At 44.0% G+C, this 21,586-nt stretch overlaps 1 protein-coding gene across 1 annotated transcript; it reads right to left on the reverse strand.

Moving 5' to 3' along the window:
• Nucleotides 1-217: 217 nt before the first annotated feature.
• Nucleotides 218-7,705, reverse strand: nkx2.3 (NK2 homeobox 3). Its single transcript, XM_038773392.1, has 5 exons — nucleotides 7,669-7,705; nucleotides 7,299-7,379; nucleotides 5,458-5,510; nucleotides 3,822-4,244; nucleotides 218-2,370 (listed from the first exon to the last, which is right to left on the reverse strand). The coding sequence occupies exons 4-5, from the start codon at nucleotides 4,144-4,146 to the stop codon at nucleotides 1,739-1,741; spliced, it is 957 nt and encodes a 318-aa protein (XP_038629320.1). The 5' UTR covers nucleotides 4,147-4,244; nucleotides 5,458-5,510; nucleotides 7,299-7,379; nucleotides 7,669-7,705; the 3' UTR covers nucleotides 218-1,738.
• Between the last annotated feature and the right edge of the window lie 13,881 nt (nucleotides 7,706-21,586).

Raw genomic sequence — 21,586 nt, forward strand, 5'->3', positions numbered from 1 at the left:
GAGGTACGTTCTGACGAGCGGTTAGCTGGATGTACGAATGTTAAACGAGCCACACAATTACTGGGAAGCCTTCTTAGAAGGGGTGTTATAATCAAAACGCTCCCTTCCCAAACAAACACAGAATCCTGTGCAACTTTACCGGAACGTTATATTCGAACTAACCCGGGCGCCCATCGAAAATAATGGACCCAAAGCAAATATACAAGGGACTCCATTCTGAACATATTGCACCTCAACATTTATTTATTTTTCTTAATTCCACTTTAGTGTATGTATTCCAGCAGTTTTGAACAGCAGAGTGTATTATACAAGCTGGGAGAGGGGGGGGGGGGGGGCTTCACAGACAATAAGCTTTGCTATATACATAACTTTATACATTATCGCACGGATTTAAGCACATCGCTAAGGTACAATTTCGAGTGAGGGTAGAACTTTTGGCCAACATTCTTTATGTATTATTTTCTCTCTCTTTCTCTGCCTCTCCCGAAAGGAGCTCCTGCTCGCATATTGTCGCGGTGCTTTGCTTTTTAGTAATGTTCCTGAATATTTACATTCTGCTTCCCGCCGCTTCCCTTCAACCGCGCGGGCAGCGAACCCGCGACAATGCGCGAGGCAAACCCCTGATTTGCAATTGTGACAGCGGGAAAGGATGGGAGTTCCGCATTGGGCAGGGTTAGGGTAAAACTAATCGAGCCTCCATGTTTGGCACGGTAAGTGTAATGTGACTGTTGCTTCATAGTCCCAGCATTGCAGGTTTGGACAATTCGGCTTACAAAATCTAGAAATTGTTTTTTTTTAAAGCTGGCATCAATGCAAACGACCTATAGCGGTCCGTAAATAAAAAAAAGACCCCGAGTGGTTTTATTCATGTCTTTGCCTGACTGCCCTGTGTGTGTGACTCCAGTCCCGCACCAGAGTGGTTGACTCTAAGTTGCCCCCCTGACGTTGCCTCGATCAATCAAAACTACTCCAGTTCAATAAGCTGGCCCACTACCTGCTCAGAGCAACGCGATATAGGCGATAATTGCTGGCCTTATCAACCTAACCATTGATGAATTAATAGGAAACCAAAAAAAGGGCAAAATTATGCTGGAGATCTGAAATTTTAAAAAACGAACAGAAAATACTGCTTCTCTCTCCCCAGATGCTGTCTGACCCGCTGAGTGCTTCCCTGTCGCTTTATATTGGATGTCAATTTTTCGGTTTTCATTTGATGTCCGTTTTGTGTAGGGTCCTTTCTCCGACTGATAAATGCCGCCTCTGCCTCCCTTCCTTGGAGCAGAGAGCTGTGCTGAAGGACGCGAAACACCCTTGAACAACAACAACAAAAAATCCCAGGCAACTGCAATCGAAATGTGATGGAATTCTCCCATTCCCCTGTCTCCGTTAAACAATTCTCATCATGGATTCCCTTTCTGAGTTTGCTGTCGACGTGGCCCCACTCTGGAAAGCAGGATGTGGAAAATTATTTGTGCAGGTCTGCCCGTAGAACTCTAACATACAACTGAACCATATAGGATTGTAAATTACATGGGTTAGAAAAGAATATACAATATAAAACACCCAGGCTAATATTTACGGATGGCATCCCATCGATCTGCAATCAATAGGGATTTTCCAAGCGGGCCATTCTTGAAATGTGATCATAATGTTGTTGTTTTTTGTGATATCTCTTTTTCATTTTTCAAATGAACTACGTTAAAAAAAATGTCCAAAGGCACTCGCCTCACAAGTCACCTTACCAGGCCCTGATGCCCTGTAGAGTCCCTTGACATGCCGGCACGCCGGCTCCTTGATGAGGCGGCGTCTGCATTGCGCTGTTTACATTACTGAGGTCCACGTTCATGAAGGCATTAGGTGCCGAGGAAGGCTGCAGGGTTGGGATGCTGGTGTAGGTGCAGCTATAGTTCGCATTGTACGCCGAGGTGCCGCCGTAAGTGCCATACGAGGCGGGGTAGCCGTTGTAAGCGTAAGCGTTGGCGCCGACGCTGTAAGGGCTGCTATAACTTTGGGATCCTGCTATGCAAGGCTTGCCATCTCGGACCAGCACGGGGACGGCCACCCGCCTGGGCGGTGGTGGGTGATGGTGGCCGGCGATCTCCAGAGATTTGTCCTGCCGCTGCCGTTTGCACTTGTAGCGCCTGTTCTGAAACCAAATCTTGACTTGGGTGGAGGTGAGTTTGAGAGTGTTGGCCAGATGTTCCCTCTCGGGGGCGGACAGGTACCTCTGCTGCTTAAACCTTCTCTCCAGTTCAAACACCTGAGCCTGGGAGAAAAGCACGCGGGGTTTCCGTCTCTGCCTCTGCTTCGATCGCTCAACCTCCCCTTTATTGTCATCGCTTTCTGGAGATTTTTTCAATGTGCAGGTTTCTGCAAAAAAAACATGACCGAACCATTAATCGCATGCTTGACTTACCCCTTGCAATAGGGAGGGTAAATTCCTACCATAACACACAACCCCGCGCCTAAAAGAAATACTAGAGCAATAGTTAACATAATTCCGAGTCCCAGGCAAAGATTTCTGAGCCAGTTAATGGATACGATTGGCGAACGTTCCAACCAACATTAGATGAGACAGATTTGAAGAGGCGATTGTAACTATATTTGGGATTGAGAAATGTATTTTCTTTCTACCTCTGGCCGCTCAATTGTATTGTTAAATTCAAATGTTAAATTCAAATTAAAGGATAAAATATCACCTCGTCCTTTCTTTAAAGTGTTTTATTGGTTTTGCAATAATAACTTGCGAGGAACATCACGCAGTGATCGAGATATTTACAGAGTGCTTAAACGAGGGAAAAAGAGGAGACAATTCGGAACATATACCGATGTGCATATCTCGTCCCTTTTTATGCTGTCTTTCAATTCCTTAATAAGACGGGGTCGCTCATTTAATTTACTTAAAATAAAATAAAACCGCCACGTACATTTATTAACCCACGTTATTTTTCAAAGTTTGTACTAGTCCGCATCGGTTGCCAAGATCTGTATTTTAAAATGTGAGCGCTCCCATTTGTAGACGTAAAAAAAAACATTAAAATGCCACATTCTTCCTATTCTCTGACCGATCTCATTGCCGTCTTTAGCAGCGAGATGGATGAACACCCACGCACACACCAATGTACAATATTAATGAAATATTTACTTGACTGTCTGGATTAGCAACTTTTTGTCTTTAATCGTTGTCAGTGCTCACCTCATACACAGGCCTAAAATGGGTCGCACGGTTATGGAGTCTGCTTGAACAGTTTAAATGCTAGCAGGGACACTGTAGATTGCAACCCGATCTAAACATGGACATTGCAAGTCAAGTAAACGAGGACAATTCGCAGCCCACAGAACTGGTTCGAGGACCCAGATTACAGTTAGGGACTGTGTTTATAACATTAGTGTCTCTGAATCGAAATGTGGGCCTCGTGTTTTCTGTATAATAACCGATTATTACAAAGCAAAGTTTATAAATACTCTTCCAGATGAATACAATCTGACGGGAGACTTTAAGAGTGCATTTTAGCTCCCAATATCCTGGGAAATACTTTTTAAAGTGATTTCGAACGCTGTGTAATTTTCCTTTCATTTTCAAATGATTACTTGAGAGGAGGGGGTATACCTTAACTGGCTGAGCACAGAAATCAAAATGTAAAGGGTTCAGGTTCGAGTAAAATAGCAAAACAACTCGGCCTTTGCAAAACTTTTCTGAAGCTGCAATTTAGCGTTAGCACGTTTCAGTTCTGCAGGTTTACAGTTTAACGGATTCAGATTGACCACAGCTTTGCTCCAAATGGCCCCTGCACAAATACTCCGCACCAGCAGCTACTTACTCTTGTCCTCATCCCCCAGGATCTCCTCTTCCAACTTGATTTCACACGGGCTCCTCAGTGCTGCGTGAACGTACAGCTCGGGAGAAAGGCTCACATCCCCCTGACTGTCGTGCACGGACAGAGAGTTCAGAAAGGGGATCTTCTCCTCGCCCTCCGAGAAGCTGGAGGCTTCCCCCGCGGCGTGCATGCACGAAGGCGGCGGCTGGAACTGAGCCGGTGCATTCTGCTGTAAGTGACGGGCCACTTGCTGGCGCGTTTGCTGTTCCAGATTCAGGATGTCTTTGACCGAGAATGGCGTCGATGTGACCGGGCTCGGAAGCATCATCAGGCAAGATGCGAGGAAATCAATTATAAATCCACCAGCTTAATCTCTCTTCCGCCAAAAAAAATGAGAAAAATCCAGCACGCTTTTTTCTCCCCCACCTAAATTGCAACCGAAAACAAAAGATCTCAGAGTCCCTTTAATTGCACAGTCTTTTTTTCTCTCTCTTGTAACATTGATATGTAGCTGGAGTGAATGCGGTGGGATTTTCCGCCGCAGCCAATGGGTTGCACACTGTGCAGAATCGCCGAGCCCAGTTTTGTTGCTGCTCGGCCACCCCGGGAAGCGGGTGACGTCACAATGGAGGGAGCGGGGGAGGGGGTAGGCCAGGGCGGGGAGGGACGCCGGGACGTCATTGGCTGACTGGCACTGAGGATGCAAATGAGGCCGGAGAGGGGGGAGGGGTGGAGGGCGTGCCCAGATGTCACCCGGCCGCCGATTGGTTCAGCGCGTGTCCCGGCCCCGCCCCCCACGTGGGTCACGTGCTTCCCCAGGCTCGGGGGGGGGGGGGGGGGGCATCCCCGGGAAAGGAGAAGGCCGCGGCCGCGCGCTCTCTCCAGCAGCAAGCAGCAGTAACCGGGCAGGGTTTATTCCGGGTGAACTGATGCAAAAAGCAATCCGAATTTATATTTGTTAGTCTTTGCTTTGATACTATCGATGTGCAGTGTCGGCTGCGTTCTTTTTTTCTTTATAACAAATCAAACCGAACAGTGTGCATTTTAGCAAATCCAACGAGTTTCCTTAAAAACAAGGCGATATCCATAATTTCATTTGAAAAAATCCTTTAAACTATCCTCACTGCTGCCGTTGCCTATGTAGTATTAATTGCGTACAAAACATAATCACTAGAAGGTAGTATTTTAATAAAGTGCGAAGTAACTATTGATCGTGAATGCTGTAAAATCATCACAGGGACAGTAGTGTGATTAATATTTATAATGATAATCGGAATTGTTAAAGGTCAATCCATGTGACTTTCTAATATTTATTCTCTCAAGGTGCAATTCAAGAGTCTTTTTGTCATATCTTCAATTTTAATTCATACATACGGGGGATTAATGTAACTGAGCAGATTTTTCTGTTGAAGAGATTGTTGCTTCTTCAATCAGAATGCAACTTCAGAATTCGTGGTTAAAAAATAAAATACTTGGTAGCTACCATTATGAAGCATGATAATAAAAAAATATAATAATAGACATTTGTAGCGGCCACCATGGAGCAGAATATATAAACTAATTAACTCTGAAACTACACACCTCCATGTTGGGCCCTATCAGAGATAGAATCGTTGAGAATAAACAGAGGCGATTTTACCTTCATCATTGTCAGTCAGTGAATATCTCTTGAGCATTTTAAATTCTGCAAATCTAGAAACAAGCAACAAGAAATAATTTGTCACCATTGCAATTGTACTTCTCCTCCGATAAGTGTGTCTTTGCTCATTAGGCCTCTTGCCAGTTAAGCCGTTCATAAATTCAGGACAGTCCCGAAAGACGTGCTTGTTAGGTGAATTGGACATTCTGAATTCTCCCTCTGTGTACCCGAACAGGCGCTGGGAATGTGGCGACGAGGGGCTTTTCACAGTAACTTCATTGCAGTGTTAATGTAAGCCTACTTGTGACGATAATAAATATTATATATTATATTTTATAATAGGGCTGAATATAAATTTCGATCTCAAGTTATATCGTCCAGAATTTGGGGGAATTTAGCAAAAGCGCCTCAAACCGTGAACTTGTGCCGTGCACACATGTAATAAATCAATAACTTGCTCCTTAAGGAAAATAGTCCCCTCCAATTCACATTTTCCGCTTATCGGTGTTTCCTCTCGATAATCTGACCACAGAGAAGGATCCGCGACTATTATTTAATCTAAATGACATGCCCCACTTGATTGGGGGAGTCCAGTTGTTCAGGGCACCCCCCCCCCCCCAAAAAAAAATTAGATTAAAAACATTCTGTGACTAGGCCTGAGGCATAACAAGGTGTCTCAGAATATTTGCGTAATTTCTTCCAAGAAATAATTGCATTGTGTTCAGATTAAAGACGCAGTTTTGTTATCAGATTGCATTCAGGTTTATTAGGGAGCTGCGGGCGGAGAGTGGGGCTGGTGAAAATCGGGGATATCGCGACTCTATTGCGGATTATACCCCTTTCCCCTTCAATACTTGGGGATTTTCACAATGGTCGCCCGTACTAAGAAAAAGCGGCTTTGCTGAGGTCGGTAAAGATTCACAAAAACGATCAGTGGAAATGTAATTGCTTAAGTAGAATTATAATCGACTGTGTGCTGTCATAGTTCATTAAAAGTAACATTCTCAGATGAGATAAAGACCCCCCCCCCCTTTTGTCACGTCAAACACCCGCTAAATAAACCACTCGATCCACTTCATTCACAATAGCCTCCATCCTCGCTCATGGAATTGTTTACATTCTACTGTCTTTTAAAAGACAGAAAATGTTATCGAACCCAACAACTGATCGTTTCTTTGATATGAAATGTTATTTACAAATAATACAGCTAATGCATAGTTTGCCATTTTTGCTTCTGCAGTGTTAATGTAAGCCTACTTGTGACACTAATAAAGATTATTCTTATAGATTAATGCGTTTTTGTAAAGAATCAAGAAACGGTACACAGATCTAATTTGAACCAGCATTAAAACAGATTTGTAAACATTCTGACAAAACATGCTCCTCTGTGGAGCACTGCAATAGCCCACGTTTTTTTTTGCTTGAAGTGTTGATGTTTCTTAACCTCCGCGCTTCAGTGAAACTCCAAAACAAATCTCCACGAGGCCTCAGTGTTTTCTCCGGCTTTCGCTTTGCATTCGAATCTCACCGCCCATCCTTCGAATGTATAAGGTAAGCTGAGATTAGATCTTGCTGCGGGTATCTGCTGGCTAATGGAGAGAGATATTTCGCGGCGCGTGGATTTGGGTTTGGTGAATTTCGGTTTAAATATTGACCGGCGATTTTTTTTACCTCCCTGCCGGATGGCCGATTGTCCACGACTCGCCGTCTAACCCCACGCGAAGTAGCCGATTTCGTTAAACGCTGTTCCAGGAACCAGTCCAATTATTTTGTCAAGCGGCTTCTCTCCAGATCAGCAAACCTAACATAATTAATTAGTTCTTAATTCAACACTGACTTACCGAGCTACATCGAGAAGGAAGGTGAATGCATTCGTTTATCAAAGCGTGTGGGGATTCCTAAAGCATCAACATTGGATTCTGCTGTGGGTGGCAATAAGGAGGGAAGAAAAATGATAGAAATTGACGATTTAAAGTTTGATTAATAATACGGCGTTATCAATATTTATCACCACTTTCCATTTTCAGAAAGAATTAAAATCCGCTCCATTGTTTTTTTTTCTCTCTGCGTTTGGGTTGGATGTTTCCGCCTGCGATTTTCTCGGAAGTTGCGATCTTAACCGGAGTTGCCAAACCGCAAACTGGACAGGTATCGGGAGTGACAAATGAACTCTCACCAACCCCCCCCCCCCCCCCCCCCCAGCACACACACCTCCAACAGCACCCCACCTCCGCGCGATCCATTCTAATTGAATTGGCGAGGTGAACGGAGATGCGCCAGTGGAGTTTGCTGGCTTCATTTACAGCAGGGAGCACTTCGAGAATTTCCAAGATGACTGAACGAGGCGCCATGTCACCTATGCGCCTGCGAGGGGAGGGGGCGGGATATTTCCTGGGTGTTCACAGACGCCTTTTATTTTGTTTTGGTCACATCTTTTGAAGACGCGATGAAAAGCGAGTTCACTCGCCGTCCAATTTCGCACGGTCTACTTTTAAAACATAACAAAATATGTGGCAGCCCATCAGAGCTGAATTAATGTTATTGCACTGCCTTCCTATCACTTGCTTATAAATGAATGAGTGGAAGGCAATGATTTGAATGCACTTTAACCCAGTTAAACGCTCCCATCGTGCCATGAAATACGATTGAATCATGAGTGTTTAAAGAGAGGAGTTTGGACGAATGCACATCTATCTTGTTAATTTCACCAGCTGGGGTTCTCAGTAGTGCAAAAATGTTACACCGCACCCGCCCTTATCACCTTGCCAGATCTCCCTTTAACTCGACATGTAACGGGATCATCATTTTGACCGTTGCCACTTTCGCTGTCAGACTTCAAATTATAAACATATTTAAAACTCACTTTGGTAACTTAGTACATCATTTATTTCCCGACCCCCCCCCCCCCCCCCCAGCCCCGTCGAACGTCGGCCGCTCCCGCGTGTTGGGAATACACTGGAATCCCGACTCTGTGCTGGAGGGGCCCTTAGAAACGGTTCCCGGATTTTTATTTCCACGAGGAACCACAGAAAACATTGGTCAGGGAGTATGAACAGAGCCGAGAGTAGAGAGGGTTAGAAGGCAGCGACTATTCGGCCCGTCAGCTGCTTCAGAGAGCCATGTTTATAAATGGAAGTATTCTATTAGTCCTGACACTCCTATTGCAATATCCAGCGCTTTTTTAACAACTCCACGATTTGCTAACACCCCTGGAAGAGTATTCCGATTCACCAAGTATCATAAAGACAAGGGCAGGCTAACGACATTCAGAAATTGGTACGGGCGTTTTGTGGGTGCATGTTGTTAGCAGAGGATTGTTAACTAATTTCCACCCACTTAATGTTAATTTATAATATTCGATGCCCCGATACAAACAAACCTGTCTATTAAAAGTAACATTCATAACAAGTTAGGCAGGGGGGCTCTTTCGGAGGGTGGGTGCAGACTCGATGGGCCGAACGGCACTGTGGGGATTCTATGATTCTTTGAGATTGTAACTCCTAAAAGCTATTAAATAAACGTTACTTTAACTGGTACCATTTTTCTATCGGTTCAAAAATAAATTTACTGTCGGTGACTTTGATATATATTAAATAGAGTATTTTTTTCTAATATAAATAATTGCCCGGTTTTATATTTCCTCAATCATTATCGCATGCGTGATAAATCAACATTGTACAATCTATATTGTGTGCACTTGTCTTTTCAAGTCTATAATCTCGGGTTTATTAATACCTTATCAAGTAAAAGGCACACATCTATTTCAATTAAAATTCCGACAGCAGACCACGCCGGCAGTGTCGACCGATAGGATGTGACACTATCGGGGCTGACTTTCCGCTGTGAGCGGCGGGGGGGGGGGGGGGGACAGCTGTCGAATGGTCGTAGATTGCGGCGACCCTCCACAGACGCCGAGGAGGGAAGGGGTTTGAAGAGAGAGGAGTTAAGCAACCTTTAAATCCTTTTCAGAAAGAAAAATAAGATAGCGGGGCAGCAGATAACACAATCGCCAAGTGCGCCCAGGCAGCCTGCGATATTTATATCTGCAGAGAGTGGAAAGTTGGTTGTGAAAGGGGCGGCAGAGGAGAGGGAAGTTGGTGTGTTTATTCCAGCCATTCTAATGGGCTTTCAGAGGCCGACTTTAATTCTAATAAAGTGCCGCACTTTACCCAAACCGCCGAGCTTCTTTCTCGCGAACTTAATGAGAGCTCGTTCTCTGTTCCTGGCATATTTAAATGCTCCTGAGGAACCCATTTGTCAGCTCAGAGAGCCAATGCAAAGGCAGATGAATTGCTGGTCTCAACTTGAAAAATTTCCCATTTCGGCCTGGGGATTGATCAGATATACATTGGTGCAGTGTCTATACGTTGCCCTGCCTGTTAGAAACAGATCACTCGAGGACATTGTCTAAATATTAGTCCAACTTTTCAGAAGTGACGTTAAGAAACATTTCGATATGCAACGCACCAAGGAGATTTATCATTCTCTTCGGCAACGGATGCTGGTTCCATTGTTAATTTTAAACCTGCGATTGATACATTTTGTCAACTTAATGTATGGAGATTCCAGAGAAAAAGGCGAGTTTATGAAGTTAGGCCACAAATCAGCCACGGAGGAATAGACTTAAGGGCTAAATTGCCTCGTCCTGTTCCTATAACTAGACTCCCAATACGATCATCAGGAAGAATGCAGTAAACATCATCGTTTATAAAGTAAAACAGGGTTCCGTATCGACTGAAATATGCCGAATACAGAAGGAGGGAGGTTAATGTTCCTACGGGACATTAGTGAGACCACATCTGGAATACAGTATCGGTCTCCATATTTAATGAAGGATGTAAATGCATTGGAAACAGTTCAGGGAAGGTTTATAGGACTAATTCTTGGAATGGGCGGATTGTCATGTAAGGAAAAGTTGGAGGGTTTAGATTCATATCCACTGGAGTTTAATAGAGTAAGAGGCGACTTGATAGAAACACAGAAGATCCTGAGGGGGCTTGACAGGGTGGGTTTGGAGAGGATTTTTCCTCTTGTAGGAAAATCGAGAACTAGGGGTCAATGTTTAAAAATAAGGGGCCACCCACTTAAGACAGATTTTTAAAAAAAATTAGAGTACCCAATTCATGTTTTCCAATTAAGGGCCAATTTAGCGTGGCCAATCCACCTACCCTGCACATCTTTGGGTTGTGGGGGTGAAACCCACACAAACACGGGGAGAATGTGCAAACTCCACACGGACAGTGATCCAGAGCCGGGATCGAACCTGGGACCTCGGCGCCGTGAGGCAGTAGTGCTAACCACTGCGCCACCGTGCTGACCATTTAAGACAGAGGTGAGGCGAAATTGTTTCTCTCAGAGGCTGGTTAGTGGTTGAAACTCTTTTCCCCAAAAGGCAGTGGAAGCAGAGTCTTTGGATATTTTTAAAGGCAGAGCTAGGTAGACTCCTGATAAGTAAGAGGGGGGAGGGGGGAGGGTGATGAAATGACGGGAGTGTGGGGTTGACATTACAATCAGATCAGCCGTGATTGTATTGAATGACGGAGCGGATTCGATGGGCCGGGAGGCCACCTCGTAGTTCTATGTCGGCATGCAGGAGACAGATGCTGTTGTTTGCAAGAGAAGGAGTTGCAATGTGACATCAATCTCCAACATGGTCAAATGGGAAATGTGCTTATTTCACAGGACAATAAATACCAGGCAAACCTATTTGCAGGGTCAGTGTAGACTCGACGGGCCGAATGGCCCCGGTTTGCTCTGTAAGGATTCTACAAGCATCTGAATGGGGAACCCAAAGAAGACCATCCCTTTAAATAAACTTCCCCCCCCCCCCTTAAACTCATCAGTCCAAACAACATGACTGAAGATGTTTAAAATACTGATTGTTTATTCTACGGATACTTGAGCATCCGGGGCCTTTAATAGATTTTCCCTCTTCCCCCTCCCAGCGGTATAAACAAACATTCGCCTTGCCTCGTAACAACCAACGAGGTAATAAATCACAGGGCGGGTTTCGCTGAGAAAATGACTGCGATTTTTACTTCGTTGTCACGCGAATATGGCCGGCTGTCAATGTTTAAACCGTGAGGAAATGTCTCCTATTCCTTTTTAAACTTCCAAATTCAGCCGGTACGTGTTTTGATTCCGAATTCAGGCAACTCTGGACCTGTAGAAACTCAAGACACCTAACCGTGGTTTGCTCCTTGTCCCCCGGCCATTGGTGAAGCCTATTCTGATTTCCCCTCTTCCTAAATGGTTAAATATTAATTCCCCTCTGTTCATAACCAGTGCTCGCACCAACAGACCCTGGTTATTATGTCTACGGACCTGTCTTCTTACATCCATCTTAATGCCTTCAAAGAAAGAACTCGCTCTTTTAAATATATAAATGTGTGTCGATATGTATATGTGTGTATCGGTATGTGCTGTTTGTCGATGTGTAGGCACTCCAGGCCGCACTTGCTGCTTTTATACTATAGAACCCCTAGAATGCAGAAGGAGGCCATTCGGCCCATCGAGTCTGCACTCGACGGGGCCTGCCTAAACTCATTCCCCGCCCTATCCCCGTATCCCCAGTCAACCTGCACATCAGTGGACACTAAGGGAGAATTCAGCATGGCCAATCCACCTAACCTGCACATCTTTTGCAGTAATAAAGCTAACCATAATTGCATCTTATGATAATCTTACGCAAGTGATTTTCACAGTAACTACATGGCAGTGATAATGTCAGCCTATATGTGACTCGGGCAAAGATTATTATTATTATTATTATTAAGCGTCACCATCAGAGGGAAATATCTCAGAGTGAAATGGCGAGTAGAAATACAACTGTAAGTGCTTTACACTCTCCTACAGTTGAGTCGCATTGTGATGAATCCGAAACCCGGCATTTATTAGCCAATAAAATACATAATTAAGAGGCCTTCCAAATATATACTGTCTGAACATTAGCTCAGTAACTCAAACACGCATTTAATCTATCTGCCTGATGCCCATCCATTAACAGAGCTAGAAACGCAATAATCTTTTCACTTTGTCAAGTATGTTCAAATGCTTTAAGTTCTGTTTTAGCCGCATTCTAGGCATCAGCACGTTTGAAATAAACTCTCCAACCTGACTGCTAGGAGATGCCATTTCCTAATGTTGCATTGTATCATATTTGTGCCTAAAGTGTTGTATATCGTCAAGCAGCTAAACAATAAACATCTTGTTTTGAAAATGTAAATAAATTGCACAGGATACCGTTAATTGCGTTTCTGCTTGATTTCACTTCCAGCGCTGGGAGTTGAGGGAAATCATCTCTTGACTGAATAACGCAGATTCCTCATATTGTTAGGGGTCCCTACGGCATTTGCATGTATGCATGCTATACCTGGCTCAGAGAGGAGAGGAGGAAAACAAAGAGAAACGCTACACCTGTCACACAACACGGCGCCACTGCCAAATGCTTGGATGCTACTGAGACTGCGGCAGAAGACAGCTTGATAATCCCCATCCGCTCGCCATCAACAATATCTTGTTTAGATTAAAGCCTCCACTCTCTTCACAGCACTCCTACTCCAGACTCTTAGTGCAGACACCCGCCTTTTGTCTTTAAATGGAGAAATCGAGACACAAGCTATTTTTTTTCCATGATGCAATACCTCGCGGCGGACACAACCTAATAGATCCCAAAATAAACAAGGAAGGGGAACAAAAGAAATACTCCCCCTCCCCCCATAAGAATATGTTTGGATGTGGAATGGGGCTGAGAAGAGCTGAACGCTATGGAATGACCTACGCGCAAATACATTAGCAGGTAAGGATACATTTTAAACATCTCTCGGTTAGAGAAAATGCATGGATAATGGATGATTCAGAGGTGGTGCTGGAATGGTAGGGTCTGCGCCGTGGCGTCAGGCTTTTTAAAAAGTACAATTCAGCCGATTTTCTACCTCTGTAGACACTGCCTTTTCCAATAAATAATAAGTCAAGTTACAATAACGCAAATGGTTGACTGGAACCTATCTTCAGCTGACCTGTATTTATTCCGAATATAAACAATATTGTTTTTCACTCCACAACATGATTTTTAAAAATCGATATGGTGTGTGTTTTAACAAAAGCATTTGAGCAAGAAGCCTGTGTGAGTTCAAACAATCTTTCAATGGGACGGTAACATTATTGTACAGCGGAACAACTAGACTGGCAGCAACATGCACGCTGTAATTATGGCTCCTTATTTATGTATAAATCGTTTTGTGTGCAATTGCATGAATGGCATTTAATAGACAGGCACACGCTGTTTAAAAAGGACAGGAAAACACATTCACTGATGCATTTGGGCTCCAATCTGTGGTTTTGAAAACATGGACCCAAAAAAAGCTATTGTATCGAACCTGCATGATCGTCATTAATCACATGGAAAGGATGGTCTGGAGGCGCACTATCTGTTCATGGGAAGATTGTTATAAATGGATTCGCGAGCATTAATCTTTTCTTTTCCTCACTTTGCCCGTGGTGAGAACTATGGAGCCTGTGGAACATTAAGTTACAAACTTGTAGCCATTAATAGGAGCAGTGGCTATAGCAAGTGTCTAATACAGGACAACGAGGCTACGGCAAATCTAAATGGGCAACCGTCAGCTTAATATATTAAACGTAGAACATTTTCATTGCTCCTGTTTCGCTGACTACAATATGATATAGTAACGAATGCCCTTAAGGTCACACTCCAGACTAATTTAAAGCAAATATATATATTTTTAGCACTATCTGTTTCCTCATCCGGTGCACACGTTCTTCATCCAGCCCACAGCTTCAAGCGAACCAGCATTTAAAAATAAAAAAGCCAAACTCCAAACAAGCGATTGTTTACTCACATCCTTGCCCGTCTCCAGAATGGTTACATTTCCATATTTCGAAAGGATAGCAGTCGGCTGACTTTACCGACAGCCGGAAGAAGGCATTTTGATGTTTTGCTACGAAATATTAAACAAAATCACGTTTGCATTTTGTTTTTACAAGAATCGCTGTTTACAATAATTGTTAATTTGACCCAGTGCTGTATGGTAGGTTACACAGTATCAGAATCAGGCAGAACATTGTTGAGCCGTGAACATGGTTAACATAAACACGTCGTTTGGATGAAACTTGATAAATAGCTGTAAATATTCGTGGGATTGAACACAACGAGATGGGTTAGACCAGAAAATTGGTAATATCGCCTGGAGAAATGGAGTAAAGTTTAGTCTAATGAGCGTGACAGGCTGCATTTGGCAATTTTCGCTGTTGCCACTAAATTTGATTTTAAAATCTTTTCATTATATTTTGTTTCTGTTTGATTTCTCACAATTTGTTCTTGTTTGAAAGGAGATCTCTGACCAACCAGGCATTTCGGTTACACGTTTTTTTTAGAAACCAGTGCGGGATTTGAAGTTTCCGATGCAACAGTTTAAATCTAGCTTGACGGGGAACAAAACATTGATGTCCAATTTCGAAATCTTAACAGCCAGGAGGCTGAATCCAATGTGTCTGCAGATTGATGACTGCCAGCTCCCACGTTATACTGCACCTCTCTTTGCACAGTCCTGCTGTCCTTCATTTCAAACCCTTTCAACAATCCCGCTTTAATAACAACTTTTCTATTTTGTTCAAAGTTGGGCAGGCCGGATGTCTATTTGGCGTGAATAAACGGCAGAAATTAAACGGAAGAATTCAAGTGCTTTGTAATAAAGCGAGTCCCTGGTCAGTACCGCGTAGTTCTGGTTTGTTTACAAGGTCAAGAAAAAGGTAAGGACAGGGTAATACCTTTTGTTAGGTGAAATCTCAATGAATGTGACAAATAACCGATTGGACATTTAACAATCTTGCCGCAATTTCCAATTTTCCCGCGGCGCCACCTGTTTGAACACGGGATAACAATGATTTCAGGGTTGGGGAAGAGACCGACATGGAGCACATTCTGAACCGTGAACAACTCTCTGGTTGTTTAAACACAGCCCCTTATAACTCCGACTCCACCAGCTTCCACTGCATGATACGCATAGCCACCAATAACAGAAATGTTTACAGAGATGCACATTAAAAACTCACACTTCAAATAATCGAAATACTTGGCAACTTTTTTTGCGGCCTATTTTCAAAGTTCATCAGTAGCCCCCTTCACATTTCTGAAGCGCCCTCTCTAATAAAACATCATCGTATGGTCGACAATAATGTTCAGTAATGTGGATGCCTATCCAGTCGATAGTACCTGCAAGATATAACTAGTGACTGGAAGAATGCCTTCTCGAGGGCAGTTTGGGCGGACGATGATTGGCGAGCCAACTAATCAATAAAACATTTTTTTTTCAAATCATCCCATTTTGCAGAGAGGCAATTGCATAAGTGTGTTATCCGGAGAATAGTGGCGACTCCCTGGAACGGATCCCGCAGCTGCAATCTTATTCCATTCCATTCGAAAGCCGACCCTTATAAATCGAGTTGCACCCTCACTTCCTTACCAAATCGCCTACCGTGTTCATAAGGTATTTCCATATTTGGTTGACATTGCTAGGGAAATCTTAAAATACCTTCAAAGAGAACCAAAAGGGTAGAAAGGCCGAGCAGAGTAATTCATATTAGATGGTCGCTCTATAGAGGGTCCAGAGCAATGAGGCGCCTCAAAGGGCAAATTCGTTTTTGACTACTTTCGCAACTGTGGCGAGGGATCACCGGCCCGAAACATTCGCTCTGTTTGCCGCTCCACGGACGCTGTCTGACCTGATGATACTTCACAGCATTTTATGTCTTTATTCCAAATTCTTGTGCGCGTTTCGAATTTGCTCTGACTAATTTGGGTGGGACGCCCTCTGCACACACGGTGACCTCTAAGGTACAAGGACCAGTAAATAACCTGGGTAACAAATGCTTTCCAATTCCAGGATCGAATGTAAAGGCGCGGGAAATCGCTTGGGGATTTTCACAGTAACTCCACTGCAGTGTTAATGTAAGCCTACTTGTGACAATAATAAAGACTTTTATTATTTAGTATCTGCTGTTGCTGCCGCTTTTAACAGATGGCAGTTTGTCGCGAATTCACTGGAAATTTGCAAGCTGCTTAAAACTGGCCTGTCATTGTCTGTTACATTTTGCATTTTTGCAACCCAAAAAAATCTTTATTCCGGACAGTACAAGGCATCCCACTACTAAATATATGACATCACATTTCATATAATGAATTATTCCGGAATGCAGTTCCCAAACGAGTTGATTGTGTGAAAGGCTTTGTGGATTTTCACTGTGATCAGTAGCTGTGTAAAGTGCGTTCATTATTTATACAGAGCACGTTATGGGCTTATACCTGCGTGCTCTGCGTTGACTTGTTATAAAACAACACCGACTTTTATTTATACAGAGGCTTCAATGAGGGAGAACGTTTCAAGATGCTTTACAAGAGAGAGCGTTATTCAAATACTCTTTGACAGTGAGTTGTTCAGAGCGATATTGGGACAGATGAGCAAAAAACAGCCAAGGAGGTGAGGTTTCAAGGAGCTCATTGAGGGTGGAAGGCAAGTTGGAGAGGTCCAGGGAGCGGATTTCCATGGCAATTGAAATCTCCCGCCAATGCTACTGCAATTAACTCTGTGTTCTTCAATGGCCAAAGTTGGCGCAGCGCAGATATTTAGAGAATTGTAGAGCTGGAGAATGGGGGGGGGGGGGGGGGGGGGGGGACATAAATAGGGAGCAAGGGTGAGAATTTCAAAATTGAGGTGTTGCTTAACGCAGGGCCAGTGTAGGCCAGTGAGCATTGGAGTGATAGGTGAAGGGGTCTAGATGCTACTGAGGGTTGGGGCAGCAGCGTTCCAGGTGATCTCTCTCCTCGGGGGTGACTGGTATAGGGTGGATACGTTAGGCTTGAGTAGGGTGATCATTGCTCGGCACAACATCGAGGGCCGAAGGGCCTGTTCTGTGCTGTACTGTTCTATGTTCTATGTTCTAGGGTTGTTTCATTCAGGTCTTCATTCACCTGAGGAAGAAGCAGTGCTCTGAAAGCTAATGTTTGAAACAAACCTGTTGGACTTTAACCTGGTGATGTAAGACTTCTTACGGTGCTCACCCCAGTCCAACGCCGGCATCTCCACATCATGATTCTAAAGCAGGAGGCACAGTCACAGGATAAAGGGCCAATAATGTTGGATTTAGATGAGGAGAAATTACTTTATTCACAGAGTAGTGAATCTTTGGAATTCTCAATACAGAGGGTCATAGATGCCCCATCGTTAAATACATTTCCATAGAATCCCGACAGTGCAGAAGGAGGCCATTCGATCCATCGAGTCCACGCCGATCCTTCAAAAGAACATTCTACCTAGGCCCACTCCGCCACCCTGACCCTGTAACCCCAGTTAACCTGCACCTTTTTGGAGACTAAGCGACAATTTATCATTGAATTGAATCTCTACAGTGCAGAAGGAGGCCATTCGGCCCATCGGGTTTGCACCACCCTCTGAAAGAGCACCCTACCTAGGTCCACTTCCCGCCCTATCCCTGTAACCCCACCTAACCTTTGGACAGAAGGGCACTTTATCATGGCCAACCCACCTAACCTGTACATCTTTCGACTGTGGGAGGAAACAGGACCACCCAGAGGAAACCCAAACCACCAATCCACCAATGGCATGGCCACGGTAGCACAGCAGTTAGCACAGTTGCTTTACAGCTCCAAGATCCCAGATTCGATTCCTGGCTTGGGTTGATTAACCTGAGGAAGGAGCAGTGCTCCAAAAGCTAGTGATTCGAAACAAACCTGTTGATCTTTAATCTAGTGTTGTAAGACTTCTTACTGTGCTCACCCCAGTCCAGCGCCAGCATCTACGCATTATTTGTAACTTTGATAAGTGTTATTTTGGAGCTGTTAGAGAGGGTAGAAACCTAATTGAAGGGATTCAAACATAGAGTTCCAGATTGTTGTGCGTAGATTTGGAAAGAATTAAAAGCAATTATACATAACGTACGCCACGATAGTAGCTGACTTAATTAGTAAGTGTGTAGAAGACTGTGTGCCAAAGAAACAAATCCATGTGTTTTCCAACCAGAAACTCTGGATGAACAGGAATATCCACTGCTTGCTGAAGTCTAGGTCTGAGGCATTCAAGTCAGGCGACCCTGGCCTATACAAGAAAGCCAGATATGATCTAAGGAGATCCATCAAAGATGCCAAAAGACAGTAGTGGACCAAGCTCGAGTCCCAGGCTAGCCACACAGACCCCCGCCGACTATGGCAAGGTCTGCAAGACATATCGGGCTACAAGATGAAAGTATGTAAAATTACCGGCTCCAATGCACCCCTCCCTGATGAGCTCAACACATTCTATGCATGCTTTGAGCAAGAGGTCAGCGAGAGCAAGCCCTTCACCCCAGAAGCCTCAGATGAACTTGTGTCTGAGATCACCATTGCAGACGTCAGAGCAGACTTCTCGAAGGTCAACCCACGGAAAGCCACTGGCCCAGATGGGGTACCCGGACGGGTGCTCAGGTCTTGTGTGGATCAGCTGCCGGGGTATTCGCGGACATCTTCAACCTCTCTTTACAACAATCTGAGGTGCCTATCTGCTTCATGAAGACGACCATCATCCCTGTACCAAACAAAAGCCACGCAGCATGCCTTAATGACTACCACCCAGTGGCTCTGACATCCATCATCATGAAGGGCTTCAAAAGGATAGTCATGGCACGAATCAACTCCAGCCTCCCGGATTGCCTTGATCCACTACAGTTCACCTACCACTGCAACAGGTCCACAGCAGACACCATCTACATGGCCCTATTTATCGGCTACAGCTCAGCCTTCAACACCATCATTCCTATGAAACTCATCTCCAAACTCCAAGGCCTTGGCCTCAGCTCCTCCCTTTGCGACTGGATCCTGAACTTTCTAACCCACAGGCCACAATCAGTAAGGATAGGCAACAACACCTCCTTCACGCTCATCCTCAACACCGGTACCACAAAAGGCTGTGTCCTCAGCCCCTACTATACTCTTTGTACACCTATGTCTGTGTGGCCAAATTCCCCTCCAACTCGATTTTCAAATTTGCTGATGACACCACAGTAGTGGGTCGGATTTCGAACAATGACGAGACCGAGTACAGGAATGAGATAGAGAATGTGGTGAAATGGTGCGATGACAATAATCCCTCCCTCAATGTCAACAAAATGAAGGAGATTGTCATCGACTTCAGGAAGCGTAGTGAAGAACATGCCCCTGTCTACATCAATGGGAATGAAGTAGAAAGGGTCGAGAGCTTCAAGTTTTTAGATGTCCAGATCATCAACAACCTGTCCTGGTCCCCCTATGCTGACACTATAGTTAAGAAAGCCCACCAACAACTCTACTTTCTCAGAAGACTAAGGAAATTTGGCATGTCAGCTACAACACTCTACAGATGCACCATAGAAAACATTCTTTCTGCTTGTATCACAGCCTGGTATGGATCCTGCTCTGCCCAAGACCGCAGGAAACTACAAAAGGTAATGAATGTAGCCCAATCCATCACGCAAACCAGGCTCCCATCCATTCGCTCTGTCTTACCCTCGGAAAGGCAGCCAGCATAATTAAGGACCTTACGCACCTCGGACATACTCTCTTCCACCTTCTTCCGTCAGGAAAAAGAGACCAAAGTTTGAGGTCACGTACCAACCGACTCAAAAACAGCTTCTTCCCTACTGCCATCAGACTTTTGAAAGGACCTACCTCGTATTGAGTTGATCTTTTCTCTACACCTTGCTATAACTGTAACATTATATTCTGCAGTCTCTCCTTCCTTCCATATGTACAGTATGCATTGTTTGTACAGCATGTAAGGAACAATACTTTTCACTGTATACTAATACACGTGACAATAATAAATCACATCAAATCAAAAAGATATCCATTTGTTTAGTTGCGGAAATCAGAAATCAACCGAGTAAATAATCCTACCTTTGTCACTATTAACACCCTTCAGTCCCTAACGGCACCATTAGCAGCCCCTCGATTTATGCACTTGTCATCTTTGCCAATCCCTCCTTCGCTCCAACCTATCACTGACCTTCCATTCCACCCCACTCCCTCTCCAAGGATATCATTCATCACTATTCTAACCCCCTTCAATCCTGTAGAGGGGTCATATGGGCTCAAATATTAACTGTGTCTCTATCCACAGACACTGCCCATCCTGATGAATTCCCCCCAGTGTCCCCAGCATTTCCTGTCTTTATTTTAGATTTCCAGCTTTCACAATATTTTGCTTTTTTTGGGGGGGGGGGGGGGGATGATTCTGTGTTTCTTTAATTTTTCATGGACCCTGGTAAAACAAGTATTTTTATAACCTTTTTCTTTTTCTCTTAATTTAGAAAGGGCGGAAATTATTTAAAGACAAGTGAGAATGAGACTTAACGTTTAGGGTTGTTAACGGTTTGAGAGTGGGGCTTTGTGGTAAGCTCAGTCCTCAATTCAGTGCTTTTGACTTTTTCTGATTGGACTTTCCGGAGGGGAACTTGAGGGAAAATAAGGAACAAAACGCATATAGGACGAAACAAGTAAAAACTTAAAGAACTAAAGCGTGTAAGTTTGCATTGAGGGAACAAGATAAATTGCAACTTAAGTTCAGGAGGAGCAAACTAAAATGTAATCACTTACATTTAAAAGGTAAATTCGTTTATGTTTATTTCTCTTCCAGAGTGACATGAGAATATGGTAGCGCCAGTCCCAGATGCTATAGTCCATAGCTAAAACCAGGGACAATTACAATGATGATATTACATTTAGTGCAATTAAGATAACAGGGCAACAGCGCCTGTCAGAGTGCAGACTAGGCAGTGAAACATGGGCATGCATTAAAGGGACGGTGATCTGGGTGAAGAAAAGGTATCTGGGAATATAGCTGATTTCTCAACCAGGTTTGAAGAGATTAGTTCCATTTCAAAGGGCCAGCAAACAACAGAAGAAGAGTCGGTATGAATTTTAAAAGGGAAGAAGGTAAATATGTTGGTAAAGTAAATCTCAGAAGTACATTGGGAAGGTTAAGGAATGGGAGTGAGTGGGGAACTCTTTCAGAGAATTGGCCACCGCACAATGGGTAAGATGACCTGCTGCACAATAAATGCTGCTGGTTCTATGAAGCTG

Source organism: Scyliorhinus canicula, chromosome 16 (assembly GCF_902713615.1).
Source record: "Scyliorhinus canicula chromosome 16, sScyCan1.1, whole genome shotgun sequence".
Lineage (NCBI taxonomy): Eukaryota > Metazoa > Chordata > Chondrichthyes > Carcharhiniformes > Scyliorhinidae > Scyliorhinus > Scyliorhinus canicula.